At 39.9% G+C, this 19,901-nt stretch overlaps 1 protein-coding gene across 1 annotated transcript in view; it reads left to right on the top strand.

The window, feature by feature from the left end:
• The window catches only part of COL19A1 (collagen, type XIX, alpha 1), a 312,484-nt gene extending 293,224 nt beyond the window's left edge, over positions 1–19,260 (top strand). The window contains exons 49-53 of the mRNA XM_014547409.1: positions 1,518–1,688; positions 3,433–3,499; positions 11,109–11,237; positions 18,651–18,728; positions 18,901–19,260. Coding sequence (XP_014402895.1) covers positions 1,518–1,688; positions 3,433–3,499; positions 11,109–11,237; positions 18,651–18,728; positions 18,901–19,028 — 573 coding nt within the window. The 3' untranslated portion in view covers positions 19,029–19,260. The remainder of the gene's footprint in view (positions 1–1,517; positions 1,689–3,432; positions 3,500–11,108; positions 11,238–18,650; positions 18,729–18,900) is intronic.
• The last annotated feature ends 641 nt before the right edge of the window (positions 19,261–19,901 follow it).

Raw genomic sequence — 19,901 nt, 5'->3', positions numbered from 1 at the left:
AATTAATAAGCATAATGCAAATCTATTTTTCTTATTCTCCAAAAGTGAAATATTTCCTGTTGCACACACCAAACAAGTCAGTTCAAGACTAATGAGGTGGCAATCAGATGCTAAAATATTCGCTGCTATATTAGTGGAAAGAAATGGTGAGCCTGCGTGTAAGGCACGTAAGGGAATGAATGTAACACGATTATAGTAATCAGTCATTAGCGAACATTGTAGTTCGTTATTAATAATTATGTATAACAGGGTATTATAAAAATTAAGTTATGAGATTTTTATTAAAATGTTTCTTACATACCGTTATATTGGCTGGGCCACAAAAATATTTGTTGTGGGCTACATGTGGCCCACGGGCTGTGAGTTTGACATGCTTGATCTACATGGCTTCTTTCTACACCTCTTTATGCCATGATCAAATAGATCTCTGTAATTGTTCATTTGTTTTCATAATCTATATATATAAAAGCCTAAGCAACTAAACAAGCAAACAACCAGTTGACCCAACTAGTTACTATGACATGCACTGACCACCAGGGTCAGATGCTCAACACAGGAGCTGCCCTCTTGCGGTCATTGCGATCCCACAGCCAACCTCCCACAGCCAGCCAGCCAACCTCCCGAGGTCTCTTCCCCTGGCCGGACCCGGTCGCTGGCCAGGCCAAGGGGCCAGGCCAAGGAACCCCACTCATGTATGAATTTATGCACCAGGTCTCTAGTTTTTTAATAAAGAGAAATAGACTTTGGACTTTTGCAGTGGAGCCACACAAATAAAAGAATAATACAGTGAAATATAGGGCAGCCTCAGTGCACCATTTCATCATATTTGGTTTGGTCATTACCTCATGGAGTAGTGGAAGTGAATATTTGAAATATCTATAACTGAAACACCTGCCATGATCTATCTATCTACCTCAATGTCTCTCTCTCTCTCTCTCTCTCTCTCTCTCTCTCTCTCTCTCACACACACACACACACACACACAAACACCTGTATAGAAATCAACCCACAGAATCTAATAAAGACCAAACATGCAATAGCAAGCAGGAAAAAAGAAAAGCATGTGATTTAGGAGGTATTTTGAGTGTCTTGAAGTTTTTCTGAGTGAAAAATCTCAGTGATGAAATCCTCTTGGTAATCATCCTTTATTATTGCAAAGGAGAGCCAGGCCTAAAGTGACAGCTGCTACTGACTTTCAAAACTGTCATTATTCTTGACTGGAAACTGAGTACACCTGACATTGTCGTTACTGTTCACTGAGTGCTTTCAGCATACCAGGCATTGCTCTAAGCACATCACTTGAGTTAACTCATTCATTTCTCAGCATCACCCTGCTTAGTGGACACTATTCATACCCTCACTTTTCGGGAGAGGAAGTTGGACACAGAGAATTTAATTCACTCACCCAAGGTCCCACAGCGAGGGAGTGCCAGTGTCTATCCCGATCCTTTGTCTGAAGCACAGCTGTTGCTGTTGTAAAAGAGATCGTTCTTTACAATTAATTTTTCCCTTAACAGGGTGATCAGGGAATTCCCGGAGACCGAGGCCCACAAGGTGAACAGGGAAAGCCAGGCCTTCCAGGCATGAAGGGAGCCGTAGGTCCTGTGGGGCCACCTGGAGACAAAGGCTCTGTGGGATCCCCCGGGCACCAAGGCCCTCCTGGCATTCCGGGCGTCCCCGGCACTCCGGTAAGTGGTACTGAGAGCTCCAGAGCTCCTGGCTGGTACTGACCACATATCCCTTTTCCCATGAAAGCAACAATAGTTCTTTCAAAATCAATGAAATGAGCCTAACGTGGCCTCTGCGAGGGTACAATTGCTGTCATTTCTTTCAAGTTATGTACCAGACCTTCTGCTAAGCACTCCCGACACGTGACCTCCCAGCATCCTCACAATGAGCCTGGGAGGATGGCTGTCCTTTCCATCCGACATAACAAAAGCAAAAACTTGGAGTCAACTTGTCCAAGGTCACAGTTATTTAGTGGATCAAACCCAGGTCCGACTGACTCCAAAGCCTTCCTCTTAAGTACTATCTATAATGCCTCCTCCCACCACACAGAAAATACATACTATGTCTATTTCATATTAAAACTTCACTTTGATGAATATCAGAACAGCAGATCTGCTGGAGTAGTACTCTGAAGTGGAGACCATTTGGGCCAAGAGTGTTTGGTTAAAAAAGCCAGGTCTTTATTAATATCCTCAGAAGGCATGGTGGGTGCCATTCCACAGAGGAACTTCATCTGAAAATGTCCATGTCAGGAAGAAAGGAAGTTTGGGAATAAGGTCAGGGAGTTAAGGACATGCTGTCCTCAGATGTCATTACCAGACAGAGGGCCAAATTGAGCATTCCCAGAATTTTCAGACTTCTTTATTTTTACCCACTTCCCCTGACCTCTACTTGAATAAAACCTGTAGAATGGCTTCTCTGTGTCAGTAGTTGGTATTTGATGCATTAATTCAAATTTATTTGTCCCATCTGCAGTGAAATTAAAATGTTGAAATAGGGCATTCTTGGAACTACTGAGTCCTAACAGCAATCATCATCTGAACCCAACACATTGTCTTTAATTTTATACCCCTGGATAGTAACCACCAAATACAAAGAAGAGTAATAAAACACTTTGAAATCCTATCCATCATGAAAAAATGATAGCTCCTTTTTGAAATATCAAGGTCTATAGTAAAACATTACTATTATATTGGTAGATTCTTTGTCAAAGTCATGTAAATTTATTTGTGAAGAAGTTAAAAACTCAATTGACATCATTTACCTACTTGCATTTTCTCTTTTTTTTTTAAATTAATAAATCTTTTATTGTTCAGATTGCATTTTCTCTTAAAAAAGAAAACTGCTTAATAGAAATAGGCCTGCAAAGTATAAATTACAGAATAAACTTTACCATGAAATGGGAAAAACTTAGTAAGCTTTATCCCATGCACAAAATATTTTAAAAAATAATCTGGAATACTTAGAATTCTTTTCCAGGTTGTCTTCCTTTGAAAATACATAAGATCAGTGAGGTGATAACTGTACCAGTGTCCAGTGATTGGTTAGAAGTTTAGTTGTGCCTGGGATATTTAACATCATGATAACACTGCTCAAATTCTGTAACTTCAGGAAATGAAGTAATATGAAATGTCTTTCCTGACTATATGAAGCCATGTCTCTCCATTCAATAGGAAATATGTTCACATCACTGGTTATGATTTCAGCCCACAGCTTTTAAAGCAATTAGGCACTTCAACTTCTTTCTAGCATTTGATCAAAACAAAAGAAATGTATTGCTTAATATAGTCAGTGGCCGAAAGCATTTTGCCTGATAAATGTATCTCTACAGAAGCTTCAAGTATGCATGCCAACCCAATATTTCTATTCTCTATTCACTTCTCCTGTGCTCTATTTTAACAGACCTTTTTTTTTCTTCTTTAGGCAGATGCCGTTTCGTTTGAAGAAATAAAGAAGTATATTAATCAAGAGGTACAAAGGATTTTTGAAGGTTAGATTTGCTTAATAAACATTTCTGAATCCTTTACCAATTCTCATCCACTGTGGAAAATCCCTGCAGCAACATTCTCAAAAGATGGTCATTAAACAAGTTTAAGAGGCAACCCACTTTGTGATGGGAAGATCTGTGTGATAGAAAGATTTTCCTTGTGCTAAGTTAAAGTTGCCTCACTATAACTTCCTATCATCGTTCTTGGTCTGCTGCAACAACACAGGTAAAGTATCTTTCTCTGTTCAAGTGTGACCACCCTCTGGGTATTTTTCTTTTCTCTTTTTTATTTGTTGATTTCAGAGAGAGAGAGAAACATTGTTGTTGCACTTATTTATGCATTCATTGGTTGCTTCTTGTATGTGCCCTGACCAGGGACCAAACTCACTTCCTTGGCATATCCAGACGATGCTCTAATCAAATTGAACTACCCAGCCAGGGCCCATGGATTTTTCAATATCCTCCTTAGTTTTCTCTTCAGTGGAGTGTGCCCAGCTCCTCCATGATCATTGCCCTTTAGAAATACTTAATCTATAAATGTCCTTCATTCACCCAGGAGAATTTGAACAGGGCAGTGTCTTTTGACATAGGCCAGGGTCAGCAAACTATGGCCCACCAGCCAAATCCACCTACCACCTGTTTTAGTTCAGCCCAAATGAGAATGGGTTTTACTTTGGAGGGGAGATGCAGGGGAGTACATTTTTAATGGTTTTTTTAATCAAAAGAATATTTCACGACTAGTGAAAATGACCTAAAATTCAAATTTGTGTCCATAACTAAAGTTTTATTGAAACACAATCACACTCATTCCTTTATGTATTTTCTCTGGCTGGTGTCATGCTAGGGCAGCAGAATTGAGTAGTTGTAACAGGGATAGTATAGCCTGCAAAGCCTTAAGTATTTACTTTTTCAGAGAAAGTTTTCTGACCCCTGATAGAGACACTTCAATAACACAGCCTAAGATAGCATTTTTTGGGTAAGCAACCTTATCACATTGTTGATTCATATTGAGTTTTTAATTAACTAGCAACTTTGGATCTTCCTTGTACAAAGTTTTTAAAATTAGCTGTTTCTCATTATGCACTGTTTTCATATTTAAAATATAGGTGTGCTATTTTATGTTGCTTCTTATTAAATTTCAAATGATTCGTGTTCACACATTGTTCCAACCTGAAGATACCTTTTGGAATGTTGTCTCATAAGGCAGGTTGGCCGACCTTCATAACTTTGTGTTATCTCTAAATTTTGTAAACATCTCATCATTCTAAGATTTTTAGAAAAGCAAGCAAGAATTCATTGACCACAGCCAGAACTTTGACACTTAGGGTGGTGAAATAAAGAAAGTCATAGCAGAAGCAACAGGAGAGCCTAGGCTTGGCTGCTGTGGCTCACTGGGAAGTCAGAGAAAAGAGGACCTTGCAGACCGGTTCAGGGGGTTGCCTGGGACAAGCTGCCACTGCCCATTGTTCCCCTGGTTGCAAGTCTTGTGGGGTCTTTTCGAGGTTAGGGTAATAGGTTCCTGTGAGGGAAATAGAGGGGAAAAGGAATGTCACGGGTATGCTTCCTGGGGGGACAGTGTGTTATCATTCTAATTATTGATAGACATTTTAAATTTAAAAAAGAGTTAAGGATTAGGCCTTTCTAAATGCCATTGCATTCCTCCTGCTCATTTGTACGCCATCTTTTAGTCTTCTGTTTTTGTGAGTGCTGAATCCATGTAGTTGTCCTAAAATCTACTCTGAATTTTTTATCTATCCACAGGATATGACATGATTTTGTCAGGTGATTTGCTAAAATCAAGATCACTCCCCTCAACTGTGAACTTAATAAAGTGGGAGTTATTTGTCAGAACATAAATCCACATTGGCTCTCACGGTTTCTGCTTCTTTTGCAGAGTGTCCTGCCCTTGCTAAGCTAAAAATACATTGTTGAATTTACAAGGAATAAGATTACAAAACGCCCCAAGTTCATCTATTAACATTTCTACTGCAAATGTGGAGTTAGCTCCTCTCCAAGAAGCTCTGGTTATTTTAAGCAGTAATTAGTATCAGAGACCAAAATCTCAGTGCTTGAGTGCACATTATCTTATTTCACATGAACACTGGACACAGAGCAGAGGAACATGGGGACTTTTAGCCACTTCAGTGACAAAAAAGGAAAAAAAATGTTTTCATGAATCCATGCTGTTGATCTCAGTTTACCTTGATCTCTACTAAGTATCTGGACAGTGCTTTACATGATAGTCTATTGATATAACTGTCTATTCTTTCTTTTTTAAGCTACCAGTTTTCTCTTTCTAATTTTAGTGTTGCCCCCACATTTTAAAATCCCCTTTTATTTTCCTTTATTGACCTTTGAATCAAGCATCATGGATTAGGCTCCAAACTTTGCAATTCAGACATTCCACCTCAACAATCATCTCTCAAGTATCTCTGCCTGACAAAGAAAAGACACAGAGGCTCTCCAGAGGACACTGAAGAACATAGAGGCATGTGCAGGATGCAGTGCACAATGAAATCTCCAAGTGCCCTTGTTCAAATTTCATTAATAACTACAAGGCGGCAGCAGCAGAACGTTATAGCAAGCATAGGGCCCTTCTGAGCATGGGGCCTTGTGTGACTCACAGGTAGCCTGTCCATGAAGCCGCCCCAGGCGCAGGGCACCTAGGATCTCAGCACTGCAGCTTTAGTAGAAGAGGGAGAGCCAGCAAATACATGCTTTTGGACTGCAATCTAAAGTTTTCCTTTAATTCTCAATTTCCATGAGTTCTCATGTCAATTATCTTCTTTTTTTTTTCTTATGAGGGCTGGTGGGCCCACGGGTATTTTATTGAAATAGCAGTGGTGGTTGATAATACTTTCTAGATTCAATGTAAAAAAAAGTCTCAACATTGCAGGATATCTATATATTATGGTAAATATAGTGGGTTCCATTTATGAGATGATGGGTTTTCATGTTTTATTGTTTGGCATGGAGGTGTGGACTCCAACAAACCACACTGCATAGATCATGTAAAGAGATCACTGAAAAAAAAATTTTTGTATCGTTGACACTGTTACAGACATTCCCCCATCTCCTCCCGGCCTTTGCCCATCTTTATTTTATTTTTCATCTCAAGCAGCTTTAAGGTTGAACTGCGATTTTGTAAAAGACTTTAGATAAAAATATATATTAAATACTTCAGCAGTTCATTAGTCTCATTTTCTTAAAAGCTGGTTAAGAATGTCAGAAAATATAACCAAGCACTACCAGGAAACTGTTTTATGTTGAGATCTTCGAGATAATCATTTTCAAGTCCTGTGGATGCTGGATGAAGGCCTGGCCCCCGGTGGCCTGCCCTGTGCCTTGAGCAAAGGAGACGTGGCTCCTTCTTCCTGGGCGGGGCTCCCATGTTGCCCACTCCCAGATCATTCTGTGGTTACTCCCATGAAAGGCTGTCTGCCTCCTGCAGAGGAGGCTAGGGGGCATTGATCACTCTTGGCTGTCTTGGGGCAGCCTTGCCTGGCTTGCACTTGCTTGACAACTCCTCCTCTCAGTCCTCCAGCTCCCCCTCTGTATTTCCACCCCTTCTTCCTCTCTCAGGGTCCCCCACTGCCTACTGGAACCTGCAGGGTGCAGTCTCCCCAGCTCTCCTCTGGCTTCACCACCTCTCCCACCCTCTCCAGCCTGAGCCCAGCTCCCTCACAAGCCCCAGATGTCTCAGCCTCAAGACAATATTCTCAAATGGCCCACAAGGAAATTCTTTCCTGAGACATCTTGACTCGGAGACTCCACGTGTGATACCCCCTCTCCTTTTACCTCTATCGGCACCAGTCCCACAAAACTCTCTTCTCCCAAACAGAATTGTTCCTGAAACCCAGAATTTAGTTATTTAGCACTTTAGTTCACTTATCTCAAGATTATCCAATTCAGTCCATTTACTTTTCCATTTAGAAGTCTCTTTCCCATGGCTTCTGAACACTACTTGCAAAACGAAAAAAGAAAAACTCCATTTTCACAAATCATAGAGCTCCAAGGTCACGGTTCTCCTTTTCAAGAAAGCTTTCTCTGTAAAAGCAAAGAGTAACTTTTACATTTAAAACACTTACAGTTAAAAATATTTTCCATAGTCTAATCTCTATTTCATCCAATTTACTTCTTCCTGTTTCTTTGTTTGGATCTGTCATTCAGTTTATAGGATTTCCTCAGGATTTCCATGGCTGTCCGCTCCTGCATAGGAACTGGGTTCTAACAAATTGAGAGTTGTGAGTGAATGGAGAGGCTTGCCAATCATGAGCTTCATTTTGTTATTTTAAATATATTTTTATTGATTTGAGAGAGGAAGAAAGAGATAGAAACATCAATGAGAGAGAGAGAGAGAGACAGAGAGAGAGAGAGAGAGAGAGAGAGAGAGAGAGACATTGATCTGCTGTTTCCTGCAGGCCCCCCACTGGGGATAGAGCCTGCAAACCAGTCATGTGCCCTGATTGGAATTGAACCTGGTAAACTCTTGGTTCATAGGTCGACGCTCAACCACTGATACACCATGGCAGTGTGAGCTTCACTTTAAGGCAGTCTAGCTGGGCTTTTGCATTGAGGGATCCTCAGATTTCAGTGTCTTTAAGTCTCTCCTCTTAATATGATCAGATCCCCCAACGAAAACACTTCCATTTCCTCCCAGCTACCAGCATTTGGGGAGCAAAGTCCGAGAGCTGAGCTGGGGCGTTAGCACAGAACCTGAAAATGCTCATTTATTCTCCTTGCTTTCAGAAGAAAAGCCCACGTCTCCGTGGATGGAGTCTGTGGCCCCCAGTGCAGAGACAGTCTGTTTAGCCTTTTCAGATAATAAACCTCAGTCATTTGCTAGGCTTGGGCAGGGCCAAGCCCAGCTGTGTAGAGCAGAGACAGATTTCTGACTATTTCTTAAACAGGCTTTGAACCAATTCTCCTTATTTTAGTTCCATCCATTACCCCCATTTCCAGATACACTGCCAATTCCCCTCTTTCTGGTTCTCAGTTTCCAACATTTTGTTATACTCTCTCCTTTCACAGTCTCTCTATTCCTCTGGTTTTATGCCTTTAAAAAGATCTTACCTGTTTTTCAGGGATTCAGGAAAGAGTTAAAACAGAGGCATGTGTTCAACCCACCATCTTTACCCACAATAACATTTCAAAGCAACAAGTTTATAAAGGTGGCAAAGGACTGGGCCAGAGTTAAGTGCGGCAGGAACAACCTTTGGGTGATGATGAACCACAAAATGAATATGAATTCATTAAACAATGCTATTGAATTTGCAGTTAAAATGAAATCAGAAGTTAATTACTACAATATGAGAGGAAATTACTCTGTTGATATGTTTGCCCCTCGGGAGAGAACTGCATCTAGTTTTGGTTTCCACATTTAAGCGATGTATGGAAAAGCCCTGGGATAGGGGAGCCAAAAAGTGATTTACAAAACAGATTACCAAGCCTACGAGTAAAAGTTGTTTAAGCTGAAGGCTAAGAGGTAACAATATTTTTGAGTATGTGACTGATTTCCTAAGAGAAATACTCATTAGCTACCCTCTGTTTCCATTATGGAGCAGCAAAAGAAAATAAGTTGAAGCTGTACCAAGAAAATGGGCAGTTAAACATTTGAATGAGCATTAGGAGGAAAAGATGAATTTCTCTCTTTGAAAATATTTACAAATTCTATCTGTGAAATAGAAGATAAACATGGGCTAGATGACATCTGAATGTCCCTTCTTCATATAGGTAATTTCTCATTACTTTATATGAATGTCTGCATTGCATTGCTGAACTCCTTCTCCAAGGAAGGCAAACCATCGGTCTTGTTTGTTAGAGTGATTGCCAGGGGTTTGCCTTGGCAGGTGGAATATGTGAGTTTGGCTTGTGCAAGCTCCTGTCTGAACTCTTCAATTTCCTGCCTCATTAGAAAGCATAGCCAAAAACAGTTTCATTGATGGAAAATCGCTGAAAACAGAGGAAAGGCAATAAAAAATACAGGCCTTTACAATTTATTTAGAGGCTCAGGAACATGCTATTTTACATAATAGAGCATTAGAGTAGGGTTCTGAAGAAGTCATTACCTTATACTTAAATGGCTATTTCTGAGCATAGCTTAAAGCTAGATAATTTACAGCTAGAAGCAATTATTCTAAAATTTTCTCTGTTTTACTGAAAATATTAAAAACCACCCCAAGCAAATTACTTGTAAACTTAATTCATACATGAGAGAGGAGAAATTAGTACTGTGAATACTTGCACTTAGACATTGAAGGTAGTCAATGAGATATGTCTTAAATTAAGAAAAATTATACTGAAATGCACATATATTTATTAATATATATATCTTTTAAATTCAAAAACAACAGTTTGCAAAGTTTCAAGCTATAATCATTGAATTTCATATTTGTTTATAAAATACCCAGTTTATAATTTAATATACTAAAGATATAACTACATTCAATGTATAGATTTGCAAAATTATAACTATATATTAATTACAAATGTGTTTTATCTGTTTTTAATTATGTAGTTTCATTCAAGGACATAAAGTTTCAAATACTACATGTGTTATCTATTGCTGCATAAGTAAATAACTCAAGCCCTGGCTGGTTTGCCTCAGTTGGTTAGAACATCGTCCAGTACACTGAAAGGCTGTGGGTTCGAATCCCAGTCAGGGCACATACCTCGGTTGCAGGTTTGATCCCTGGTTGGGGCACATACAAGAAGCAGCTAATCAATGTTTCTCTCTCACATTGATGTCTCTCTCTTTTTCTCTCTCTAAAATCAATAAAACATATCCTCTGATGAGTATTTTTTTTAAAGAAAATAACTCAAAACTTCAATGGCTTAAAAAATTTTATTATCTCACATTTTCTGTGGGTCAGAGACTTGAAAGGTTGCTTAGTTGTGTGGTTCTGTCTACAACAAAGTCAGTCAGGATGTGAGGCAGAGTGGAAGTCATCCAAAAGATTGATGGGCTGGAAGATCCACTTTCAGGTGTATTTACATGGCTGCTGGCAGGTGGCTTCGTTCGTCCCCATGTGGGTCTCTCCACAGAACATCTTGAGTGTCTTCAGTGCCTGGGGTGACTTAGTCTCCCTTGTTACACACTCTCAATTCTGCTTTTTTCTACTTATTAGAAATGAAAAGTAAGTTCCAGGCCACACTGGAGAATGGAGGAATTAGACTTCATGTCAAAGAATTTGTAAACCTATTTTAAATCACTGCACATTCACAAGATTGCTGGAAAGTAGCTTAGATTTATTTAAAACCATTTTTTAATATGAACCTAAATTCTCTCCACAAGTCATTGCCAGAGGTTAGTTAGATTCTACGTTATTGTTCTGTCCACTAGATCGGCTGTATCTCTGAAGCACCGAACACTCTCAGATCCTGTGATCAGCACAGCTGGTCCTCATCTATATTCAAACAACTTTGTGCAATCCATTTTATTTGACCAATCAAAAACCTCTCTCAGCAATCAGACCATTTGGTAAATTAGATGTGCTTAAATTGAAAGCTAAATCTTTTTTTTCATTGACTTTCATGTAAAAAATATTTGGCATTTTTTTACCTAAAAGTATTCTTATAGCATGACGTATTATTTTTCCTTTCACAAATGCAGAGAGGATGGCTGTGTTCCTCTCCCAACTCAAGCTACCAGCGGCAATGTTGGCTGCTCAAGCTCATGGTAGGCCTGGGCCACCAGGAAAGGATGGGTTACCTGGGCCACCAGGAGACCCTGGACCTCAAGGTAAGTCATTGGGTATAATATTTGTTTACCAGTTCTTTAATGCTCACTATTTGTAACATGCTAATCACAGTTAGGCAATATATATATTCAATATATATGTATATATAAAATGATTTCATATATAATATCTTGTTAATATTTGATATTCTAGAAATAGATTTTTAACTATTACTTCTTCAAATTAATATTTGTTGTGATAATAACAGTAATAACAGGTGTTTATATATCACTAGAGGCCCAGTGCACGAAATTTGTGCATGGGGGAGGGGTTGTCTCTCAGCCTGGCCTGCACCCTCTTCAATCTGGGACCCCTCAGGGGATGCCTGACTGCTGGTTTAGGCCTGATCCCTAAACCAGCAGTCAGACATCCCTCTCCCAATCCAGGACTGCTGGCTCCTAACCACTCACCAGCCTGCCTGCCTAATTGCCCCTAACCACTCTGCCTGCCTGTCTGATCACCCCTAACCCCTCTGCCTGCCAGCCTAATCACCCCTAACCGCCCTCCCCTGCTGGCCTGATTGCCCCTAACCGCCTCTGCCTTGGCCCACACCACTGTGGCTTTGTTTGGAAGGAGGACTGGAGAACCGGAAGATGTCAGTCGACCTGGTCTAATTAGCATATTGCTCTTTTATTAGTATAGATTATTATCTGGGAATCTCAGAGTTGTTTTTGCCACCCTGTTGATGTATGTAGACAACGAGAATCATCATCTTACTATCTTAAACTGAGGGGGGGAAAGCTACTACTATAAGTAGTGATTTGGAGCCAGAATATTTTTTGAAAAAATTTAGAATCCTTCTCCCTCTAATAGAGCTTGTGGATGGTAACTTTGAATTTTAAAGAATTTCTTTTAGAGTTTCTAAAAATTTTGAAGCAAGACTTTTCTGAAATTGGCAAAAAATTGACAGACCAGATCTTGGATGTAGCTCAACCAGATTGATCTGGGAAGGCCATTTTCTAGAATTACGTTAGCAATCAGGCAAGGGGCCACATAGGCCCTGGTTTAGAAGATTCACAACTCCGACAAGAAAACAATAAATCCAATGGGTATGTACCATGAAAGATAAGACCAGGTAAACTATATTGCATGTGTTACCATGGAGGAGCTCAAGCGCTCTCCTTGTTAAATAATCAAAAGTTTGTTTAGGAGAAAAGAGAAAGCTCACAACAGAATTACCTAGGGATATAGTCCACAGTACCATATATGCAAAGTATTACTTTTCATCCACTAGTTCACTTTCCTTCTTACTGCTCCTCTGTAACATCAAGCCTCATTTTCAGTAGGAAGTGCCCCAAGGAGATTGACATGCCCACTCTCAATGAAAAGAGCAAGAACTGTCCCCAACTGCAGGGTTTGTTAGGGTCCTAAGTTACAATCCAGAGTGACAAGGCTTCTGGCTTCATGAGCCCAGTGTAAAACAACAATACAGTGGGGCCTTGACTTACGAGTTTAATTCGTTCCATGACAGAGCTCGTAACTCAAATTACTCGTATGTCAAATCAAAAAGTGAACGAGTGAGACACGTGATGCTGGGCTGATGTTGTGGCGTTCACTGTGACGTTCGCTGCGCCAACTAGCAGTGGGGTATCTGAAGCTGGCTCGTAACCCAAATTTTAGCTCGCAACTCAAAGCAAAAAATCGACTGAGAGACGGCTCGTATCTCGAAAAACTCGTTAGTCGGGACCCTCGTAAGTCAAGGCCCCACTGTAGTAAAATCACTGTAGTTACCTGGAGTACATTCTATCTTTCCCTTAGTTAATAGAGAGGTTTGGCAGGTAGTCGGAGGAAAAGTGTCGAATCAGATGCAGCCTTCTGTGTGTACACGGTTGTCTAGAGGGTGGTTAATTATTATCTTTCGCTAGTTGGGTCTGTTCTGAAGTTAGAATTTATGAGACTGGAACAAAGAGCTGGAAAGCCTATCTGAAGATGCATGATGCCTCAAAAGACCTGAAGAGTGTGGACTGTTCACACTTGTAAGAGAAAAGCCTTGGGCAGATGCCTCAAACAGTGGCAGTCTAAGAGGACAAGGACAGTGGAAAGTCAGGACATCGAGGAGAACCGTTCTGGGACTGGAGTCACCTGTCCACACAGCACCTGTCACCAGGCTCCCTTCCCGTGGAGGGGAGGCCCATCTGGAAGGATCTCAAAAGCAAAGCTAAGTCCACAGTGTCAGTGAAGTTTTTGGAAACCAGACTTCCATTCACCATGTGACTTACCTTCCCTTTTGTGATGGATTTCTATGGGTTCTACCTGCAGTTCTGCTGAGGAGATCTTACAGCCTGCTTCCACTCCTGATATACATTTCAGATGCAATTCTTGAATTTGAAAGCCTTGCCCAAATGATTTTCAATTTTTTTTAAACCGAGGTTTAGTGAAGTTGATAAAACTTTGGTCTCATCTGATGGTTTTTGACAATAGGCATGTCTTGAGTATAATTCAGCTTGGTAACTCCCCAGGGTTTACCTGATATCTCATTTGCAGTACTTATTAAATGCCAGAAATGCAGCAGAAAAATAAAACTTGCAAACTATGGGATTCATTTCTGAAGGAATATTTGCCTATCATCAAGATATACTGATAATTCTCTCTAAAGTCACAGAGAAGCCCTAGCCAGTTTGGCTCAGTGGATAGAGCATCAACCTGCAGACCAAAGCATCCTGGGTTCCATTCTGGTCAAGGGCACATACCTTAGTTGCAGGTTCCTCCCCAACCCAAACCCATGCAGGAGGCAATCAATCGATGTGTTTCTCTCACATCGATGTTTCTCTCTTGTCTTTCTCTCTCTTCCACTCTCCCTAAAAATCAATGGAAAAATATCCTCGGGTGAGGATTAACTAAAAATAAATTAATTAATTAATTAAAAAAAAATAAAGCCACAGAGAACCCTGACTGGAAAAAGGAAACCAAGGGGCTACCGCTTGGTTTTTAATGCCTTTCCAGGAGTTCACAAGGAATTGAAGTGCTACTCTCTGGTAGATAAATAGAATGAAGTGCTCAGAAGATGAAGTTATACATGTAACTTCAAAGTTTTGGTCCAGTCAATGTAAAGTTTTCTCAAAAAGGAAAGGAAAAAATGCATGTAAAACTGCTACCCTAGTGACCATGTAAACCTCAGGTGCTGCTGGCTGAGTTTGTCCTCTTAACACACGGCATGGTTGAGTTTGAGACAAGGTTGCAGTGAGGACGCAGCCCAGAGAGGAAAAGGAAATGTGGGTGCTGAGCAGCAGTGTGTCTGCCCAGTTATGAATTCTGTTTGATGGTGGCTCTTATGGAATTTCTGAAAGAATTAGCTTTTCAGTGTTTTTTTCAGAAAATAAATCCATTTTCATTTGAAATAAAGTGATTTGGTTTGAAATATGCACTATAGAATGAGTCCCTTATTATATTACTACTAGAGGCCCGATGCAGGAAATTTGTGCAAGAGTAGGCCTTCCGACCCCCGGCTTCCCTCTGGCACCTGGGACCCAGGCTTCCCTCGCAGCTCTAGCTTCCTCCAGAAGGGCATCCGGTCTAATTAGCATATTACGCGTTTATTATTATAGATGTGTAGGGAAGGACACGAATTTGAAGGGGTCTGCCTCATTAGTTTCCTGTGCTTATTTTGAAAAGCAGTAAATATGTAAAAAGCAAGGAGAAAATCCATACGAAAGTATTAGAAGCACGTGATCCAACTTGGAAAAGGGAGGTACTGCTCCTGCCGAGGTTGTGATCATGGAAACTGGGGACCCTCCTGAAGCCCCCTGATCTCTCAGTGAAAATAGTGAATCATTCTGATTCAAGTTGGGTCACCTCATTTACGTTTTCTCTAAATTCTCAAAGTGGGTGATTGTTGGCATCTTTTTAAAATTCAGACGCATTTCCAAACGGTCTTATATTTTAACCATCCCGTGGGTTTCTGATTGTTGCCTTCCCAATACCCACTGAGAGCACCTTCCTTGGTGTGCGTTCCCACCTCAGTCTGCAGCGCTGGGCCTCCTCATTTGTCCTGCCTGGGATGAGCAAGATTGTGCCACGTTAGGATCAAAGAAGCCTCCAGCCAGCTGGCTTCTCCTGTGTAAGCAAGAGAGGCGCATTTTCCTAACAGACCTTAGCCTCTTGAACGAGTTTAAGAGAAAGCACTTCATTTCAACTTTTTCCAAGAACAGTTATTTCTCCACCTCTGTGAAAACCGGGATGAACAGATGCCACAGTTGAAAGCCCTGTCCATTCAGGAGAAACAACCCCACTGATCCCCCCACCAAGCCCCCCAGTGTGTGGATGTGGGGTCAGGAGAAAACAGGTCCAGCCATTTCACATAACCTCCATCAGTTTTGAAAAGACACTATTGGGAATGATTTCTCTTGCTTTTAAACTTTCAAAGTTTACCTGTTATTGGTTTATAGGAAGGAAACTTGCTGTTATTTGTAAGCCAGTGGCCCGTAGAGTAGTTCATGTGACGGATATAGATTTGACCTTTAAAATTTGTCAGCAGTAGGGAGCTTAAGTAATGGGAGGCATGTGCGTGTCAAAATGACGGAAGGGCGCTGTGGTCCATTAGTAGAAGAAACCAGGGAGGCCGAACAACTTATAAAGCTTGAGGTAGGTCCCCACATGGAGAAATGCCAGTAACACTCCCTTACTGGTCTCATTTGCACAGTGGGTGTATAGATGCACAGATTTATAACTTTGGAAGAATATCCCTGGCATTAAGATGGAATTCTCCCTACTGGAAATAAATGAAGTCTATCACCTGAAAAACTACAGCAGCACTTAATACCTCTAGGTGCTTTAGATTAGGACACTGCTGTTGTTGGATTTCTGTTTTCTTACATAAGCTACAGTGATGTCAGACTGTCACCCTGCATACTTCCAGGCCATGAAAATACATGTGCATTTGCAAATAGACCCACCTTTTAGTCTTTTCCAAATTTCAGGAGAGGCCTACCTTAAGTGGATGAAAAGCTTAATTCTAAAAAGTAAGAAAGCTGTTATTGACTTTATTAGTATTCTAATCTGAAACTTTGTTGTGAAGCAATTATAAAATAAGACCCTATAACTTTATGGCAGCCTTCATCCATGATGAGTTTGGGACCTTGTGCAATTCAACAGCTTTGTCTATTAATAGTAGGTTGTTATTAACCAAAGAACTGAGAGATTTGTACAAATAAATTAGTACATTTGATAGAAGTGTATATGTCACCCTCTTATACAAATATACAAATTATTAACTCTTGTTTTGTGATACCATGTTCACCAAATTCATGTGGAATAATATATTTTTGCCTTAGTTAAAATCTGAAAACTGAATTTAAATATATAGATTTTAACAGAAATATTCATCATTTGAAATTGTGTTACAATCTTGTTAATTCTCTTGTTAATCAAAAGTTTGTATATCTTCAGTCATATTTTTTTTCTTCCTCATTTTTTTTAGCCTATGATCTTAAGCACCTACTGACGTAGCTTGAGGGTCAACTTTACAATCTTTCTATAACAGTAAAGCCTAGGTTGAACTATCAAATATACCTCAGGCATGAAATATTATTTTACTGCAGGAAAGTTTAAATAATGCATTTGAAAGGGTGCTTTCAAAATGACCCCAAGTATAAACATCGTTTCTTGTTGTTTACATGTACTAAATGAAAGTCACTTATATACAAGAAATCCTGGGAATATTTTAAAGTTGAATATGTATCAATTTGGGGTACTGGGCCACATGCTCAAGCCACTGCTCTCTCTAGGATCTAGGGTTGTATTGAATGTCTATAACATAGTTTTCAGATATAAATGTGTGATGATTTCCCATTGGGTATATTTCTAGTATGCACCTCAAAATATATTGTGAATGTAATCCTTTTTTTGAATATTTTCACATTTATGGTCAGGTGGCGGGCCGCATGTGGCCCACGGGCCGTAGTTTGAGGACCCCTTCTCTAGGATCTAGGGTTGTATTGAGTGTCTATAACATAGTTTTCAGATATAAATGTGTGAAGATTTCCCATTGGGTATATTTCTAGTATGCACCTCAAATATATCGTGAATGTAATTCTTTTTTTGAATATTTTCACATTTATGGTCAGGTCACACCTCCAAAACCAAGAAATAACGATGTGGTGATTACATTGCTAACGTTATTTGGATAATAATGTATACACTGTATGGTCAAGTCAAGACTGTTGCTCCCAAACTGATGTCTAATCCTGAGCAATAATGGGAAATAATCTTTCCTATATACTGTTCATAGAGAACATTAAATGTTCTCCTCCTATCATGTTCAGCTGTAATAACACACCTTTATGGACAGGCACAACTGAGTTAGGACCTATTGTGTCCTACTGAGATACTGTCCTACCTATTAGCCTTGCTGTGTGTCCACATGATTCTGCATGACTACTCTGTTCCTTCACGACCAAGAGCCATGGTTTAAGTATGAGAAAGTTGGAAATTAAAACTCTACTTACCATCACTGTGAAACTTATAGCCACAGACCCTTCTCTTCAATGTCTTACACGGATGAAGACATTATATAAAACCCAGATTGAAATGTTTTATGCTTTCTTAAAGCAGGGATAAGAGGCACAAATTGCTCTGTACCTTTCTACCTAAGATAACAATAAATATATTCAGTAACAAGAATGATTTTGTCTTAAAATGTACAGAGATCCTAGGCCTAATTTATTTTGGTTAAAGTATCTTAAATTGATGAAGTGAGTTTAGAAGGATCCCTCAGTCTTCCCTTGCATTCTGCAACTGCTGAAGTTCCTCCTCTTTGGAGTTACGAACCGCCATGTTAAACAGGAGGTTGCTGTTTTAACGTAACTAGAAAGGATATCATGTTGCTACAGACAGTCATTTGAACCAAATCCTGCGATTTTGTCCTCTCGTGACTCCGAGATGGAATTCGCATATATTCACGCTCTTACTGTCATTTATTAAAATGATGAGTTTTTGTTCCTTTCATTCCCTTTAATTCTTAGACTAAGGTCCAGCTTCTTGCTGTCACATTAGTTTGACCTTGTAGTAAGCAGAACTCTCAGTATATTTATATTTAGCCTGGACCTACCCTCCAGTCAGAATTCCTATTGAAGACACACACCTTGTCGTAGCTATTTGACGGAAGATTGGAATGATTGATTTCAGTAACTTAGGTATCATTTTCAGTACCCAAAGTCTCACTATCAAACATTTGACTAGTTATACTTTTTATGCCAGCAGTTGCATATTTCTAAGCTCCTCATTGCATCTAATCTGTTTGGTATGTAAGTTTGATATGTGGTTAATGCAAAACAGACAGTTAAAGTAGCATATTAGCTCTATGTTAAGTGGAAAAATTACAGAAATACTCTAGACTAGAAACATGGCTTTTATTTGTACTGTGCTGCCATAGAATGCTCTTACTTCTGTGTCTCTCTTTTTATATATCTCTCCCTTAGGCTACCGAGGACAGAAAGGAGAAAGAGGGGAACCTGGAATTGGGCTTCCAGGGAGTCCAGGTCTCCCTGGGACTTCAGGTAATAGTGATATTTATCTGCACAACACAAGCAAGCTTCTAAAATAAGGAGCCATGCCTTTTCCCCTATGCCCTTATGTGTTGCTACAGGAGAGGTTGAATAATGTTGGTTGGAGTGAGGAAGAAAGAGCCATACGTGATCTGCATTCTGATGGGGTCTTTTATTTCATTAGCTCCGGGTCTGCCAGGCTCACCGGGTGCCCCAGGTCCCCAGGGACCCCCAGGACCTAGTGGAAGATGTAACCCAGAAGATTGCCTCTATCCTGTATCTCATGCCCGTCAGCGGACAGGTGGAAAATAAGCACACGTAAGGAGGACTTGATTTGGGGTGATATCCCCTTGCTGTTGAGCTATCTTAATACAGTCAAACCCTCATGATATGTGGGTGGCTTTTTTTGGTGTAGGCAGACATTAAAAGCAACAATTTGAATCCTATTCCTATAGCAATTGCGATATCAGCATTTTTAGACTTTTTCCCAAATTCATTCCATATGTTTTGCTTCAGCATTACTGATTTTTTATTCAGGGTTTTCTTGAAATACATAAGCAAATCTTATCATTAGCTCTTCTTCAAGAGAAAATTACATTTTATGATTTAGTAGACTGATGGTGAGGTACATTTTGTAGTCTCATCAACTTGTATTTGGCCTTTGACTTCTGAATTTTAAAGTTTCAGAGTTATATTGAGGTTTTCTTGGTGGTTAAATTTGCTGTCATTGCTAAAAATGTCATCTTTTTTGATATAGTGCATTGCTCCTGCTGAATGATTTTTGACTACTTTTTATAGCTTAAGAATTCTTCTACCATCCTACATCCATCCTACTTATGCAGAGACATAGATAGGCAATAAGAGTTTCACTTTATAACTTATATTTTTGAGGGGTTACCAGGAGGCTGTTTTATCAGGGAGCCCAAAAAACCCAACATAGCCAAGTATTGAAATGATTTTCTTAATTCTGTATAATGAGCCAAATTCAAAGCCGGCATGAATATGTATGGCATGAAAAGGAAGAAACGAAGTCCAATTGTGTGTGAGTTCCACAAGAAAAGTCTAGTACTGTAGTCCCTTTGCTGAGTTTCTCCGTTGGGAAACAGAAAGCTGTTTCCCCTAAGAGGTCTTCGGTGGTGAAGGCACCAGGCTGTCTTTGGTACTGGCAAGAACTTTGGACCCCTG

The sequence above is a fragment of the Myotis brandtii genome, unplaced genomic scaffold (genome assembly GCF_000412655.1).
Source record: "Myotis brandtii unplaced genomic scaffold, ASM41265v1 scaffold471, whole genome shotgun sequence".
Taxonomy (NCBI): Eukaryota; Metazoa; Chordata; class Mammalia; order Chiroptera; family Vespertilionidae; genus Myotis; species Myotis brandtii.
This window is presented reverse-complemented; position numbering and strand designations above follow the sequence as displayed.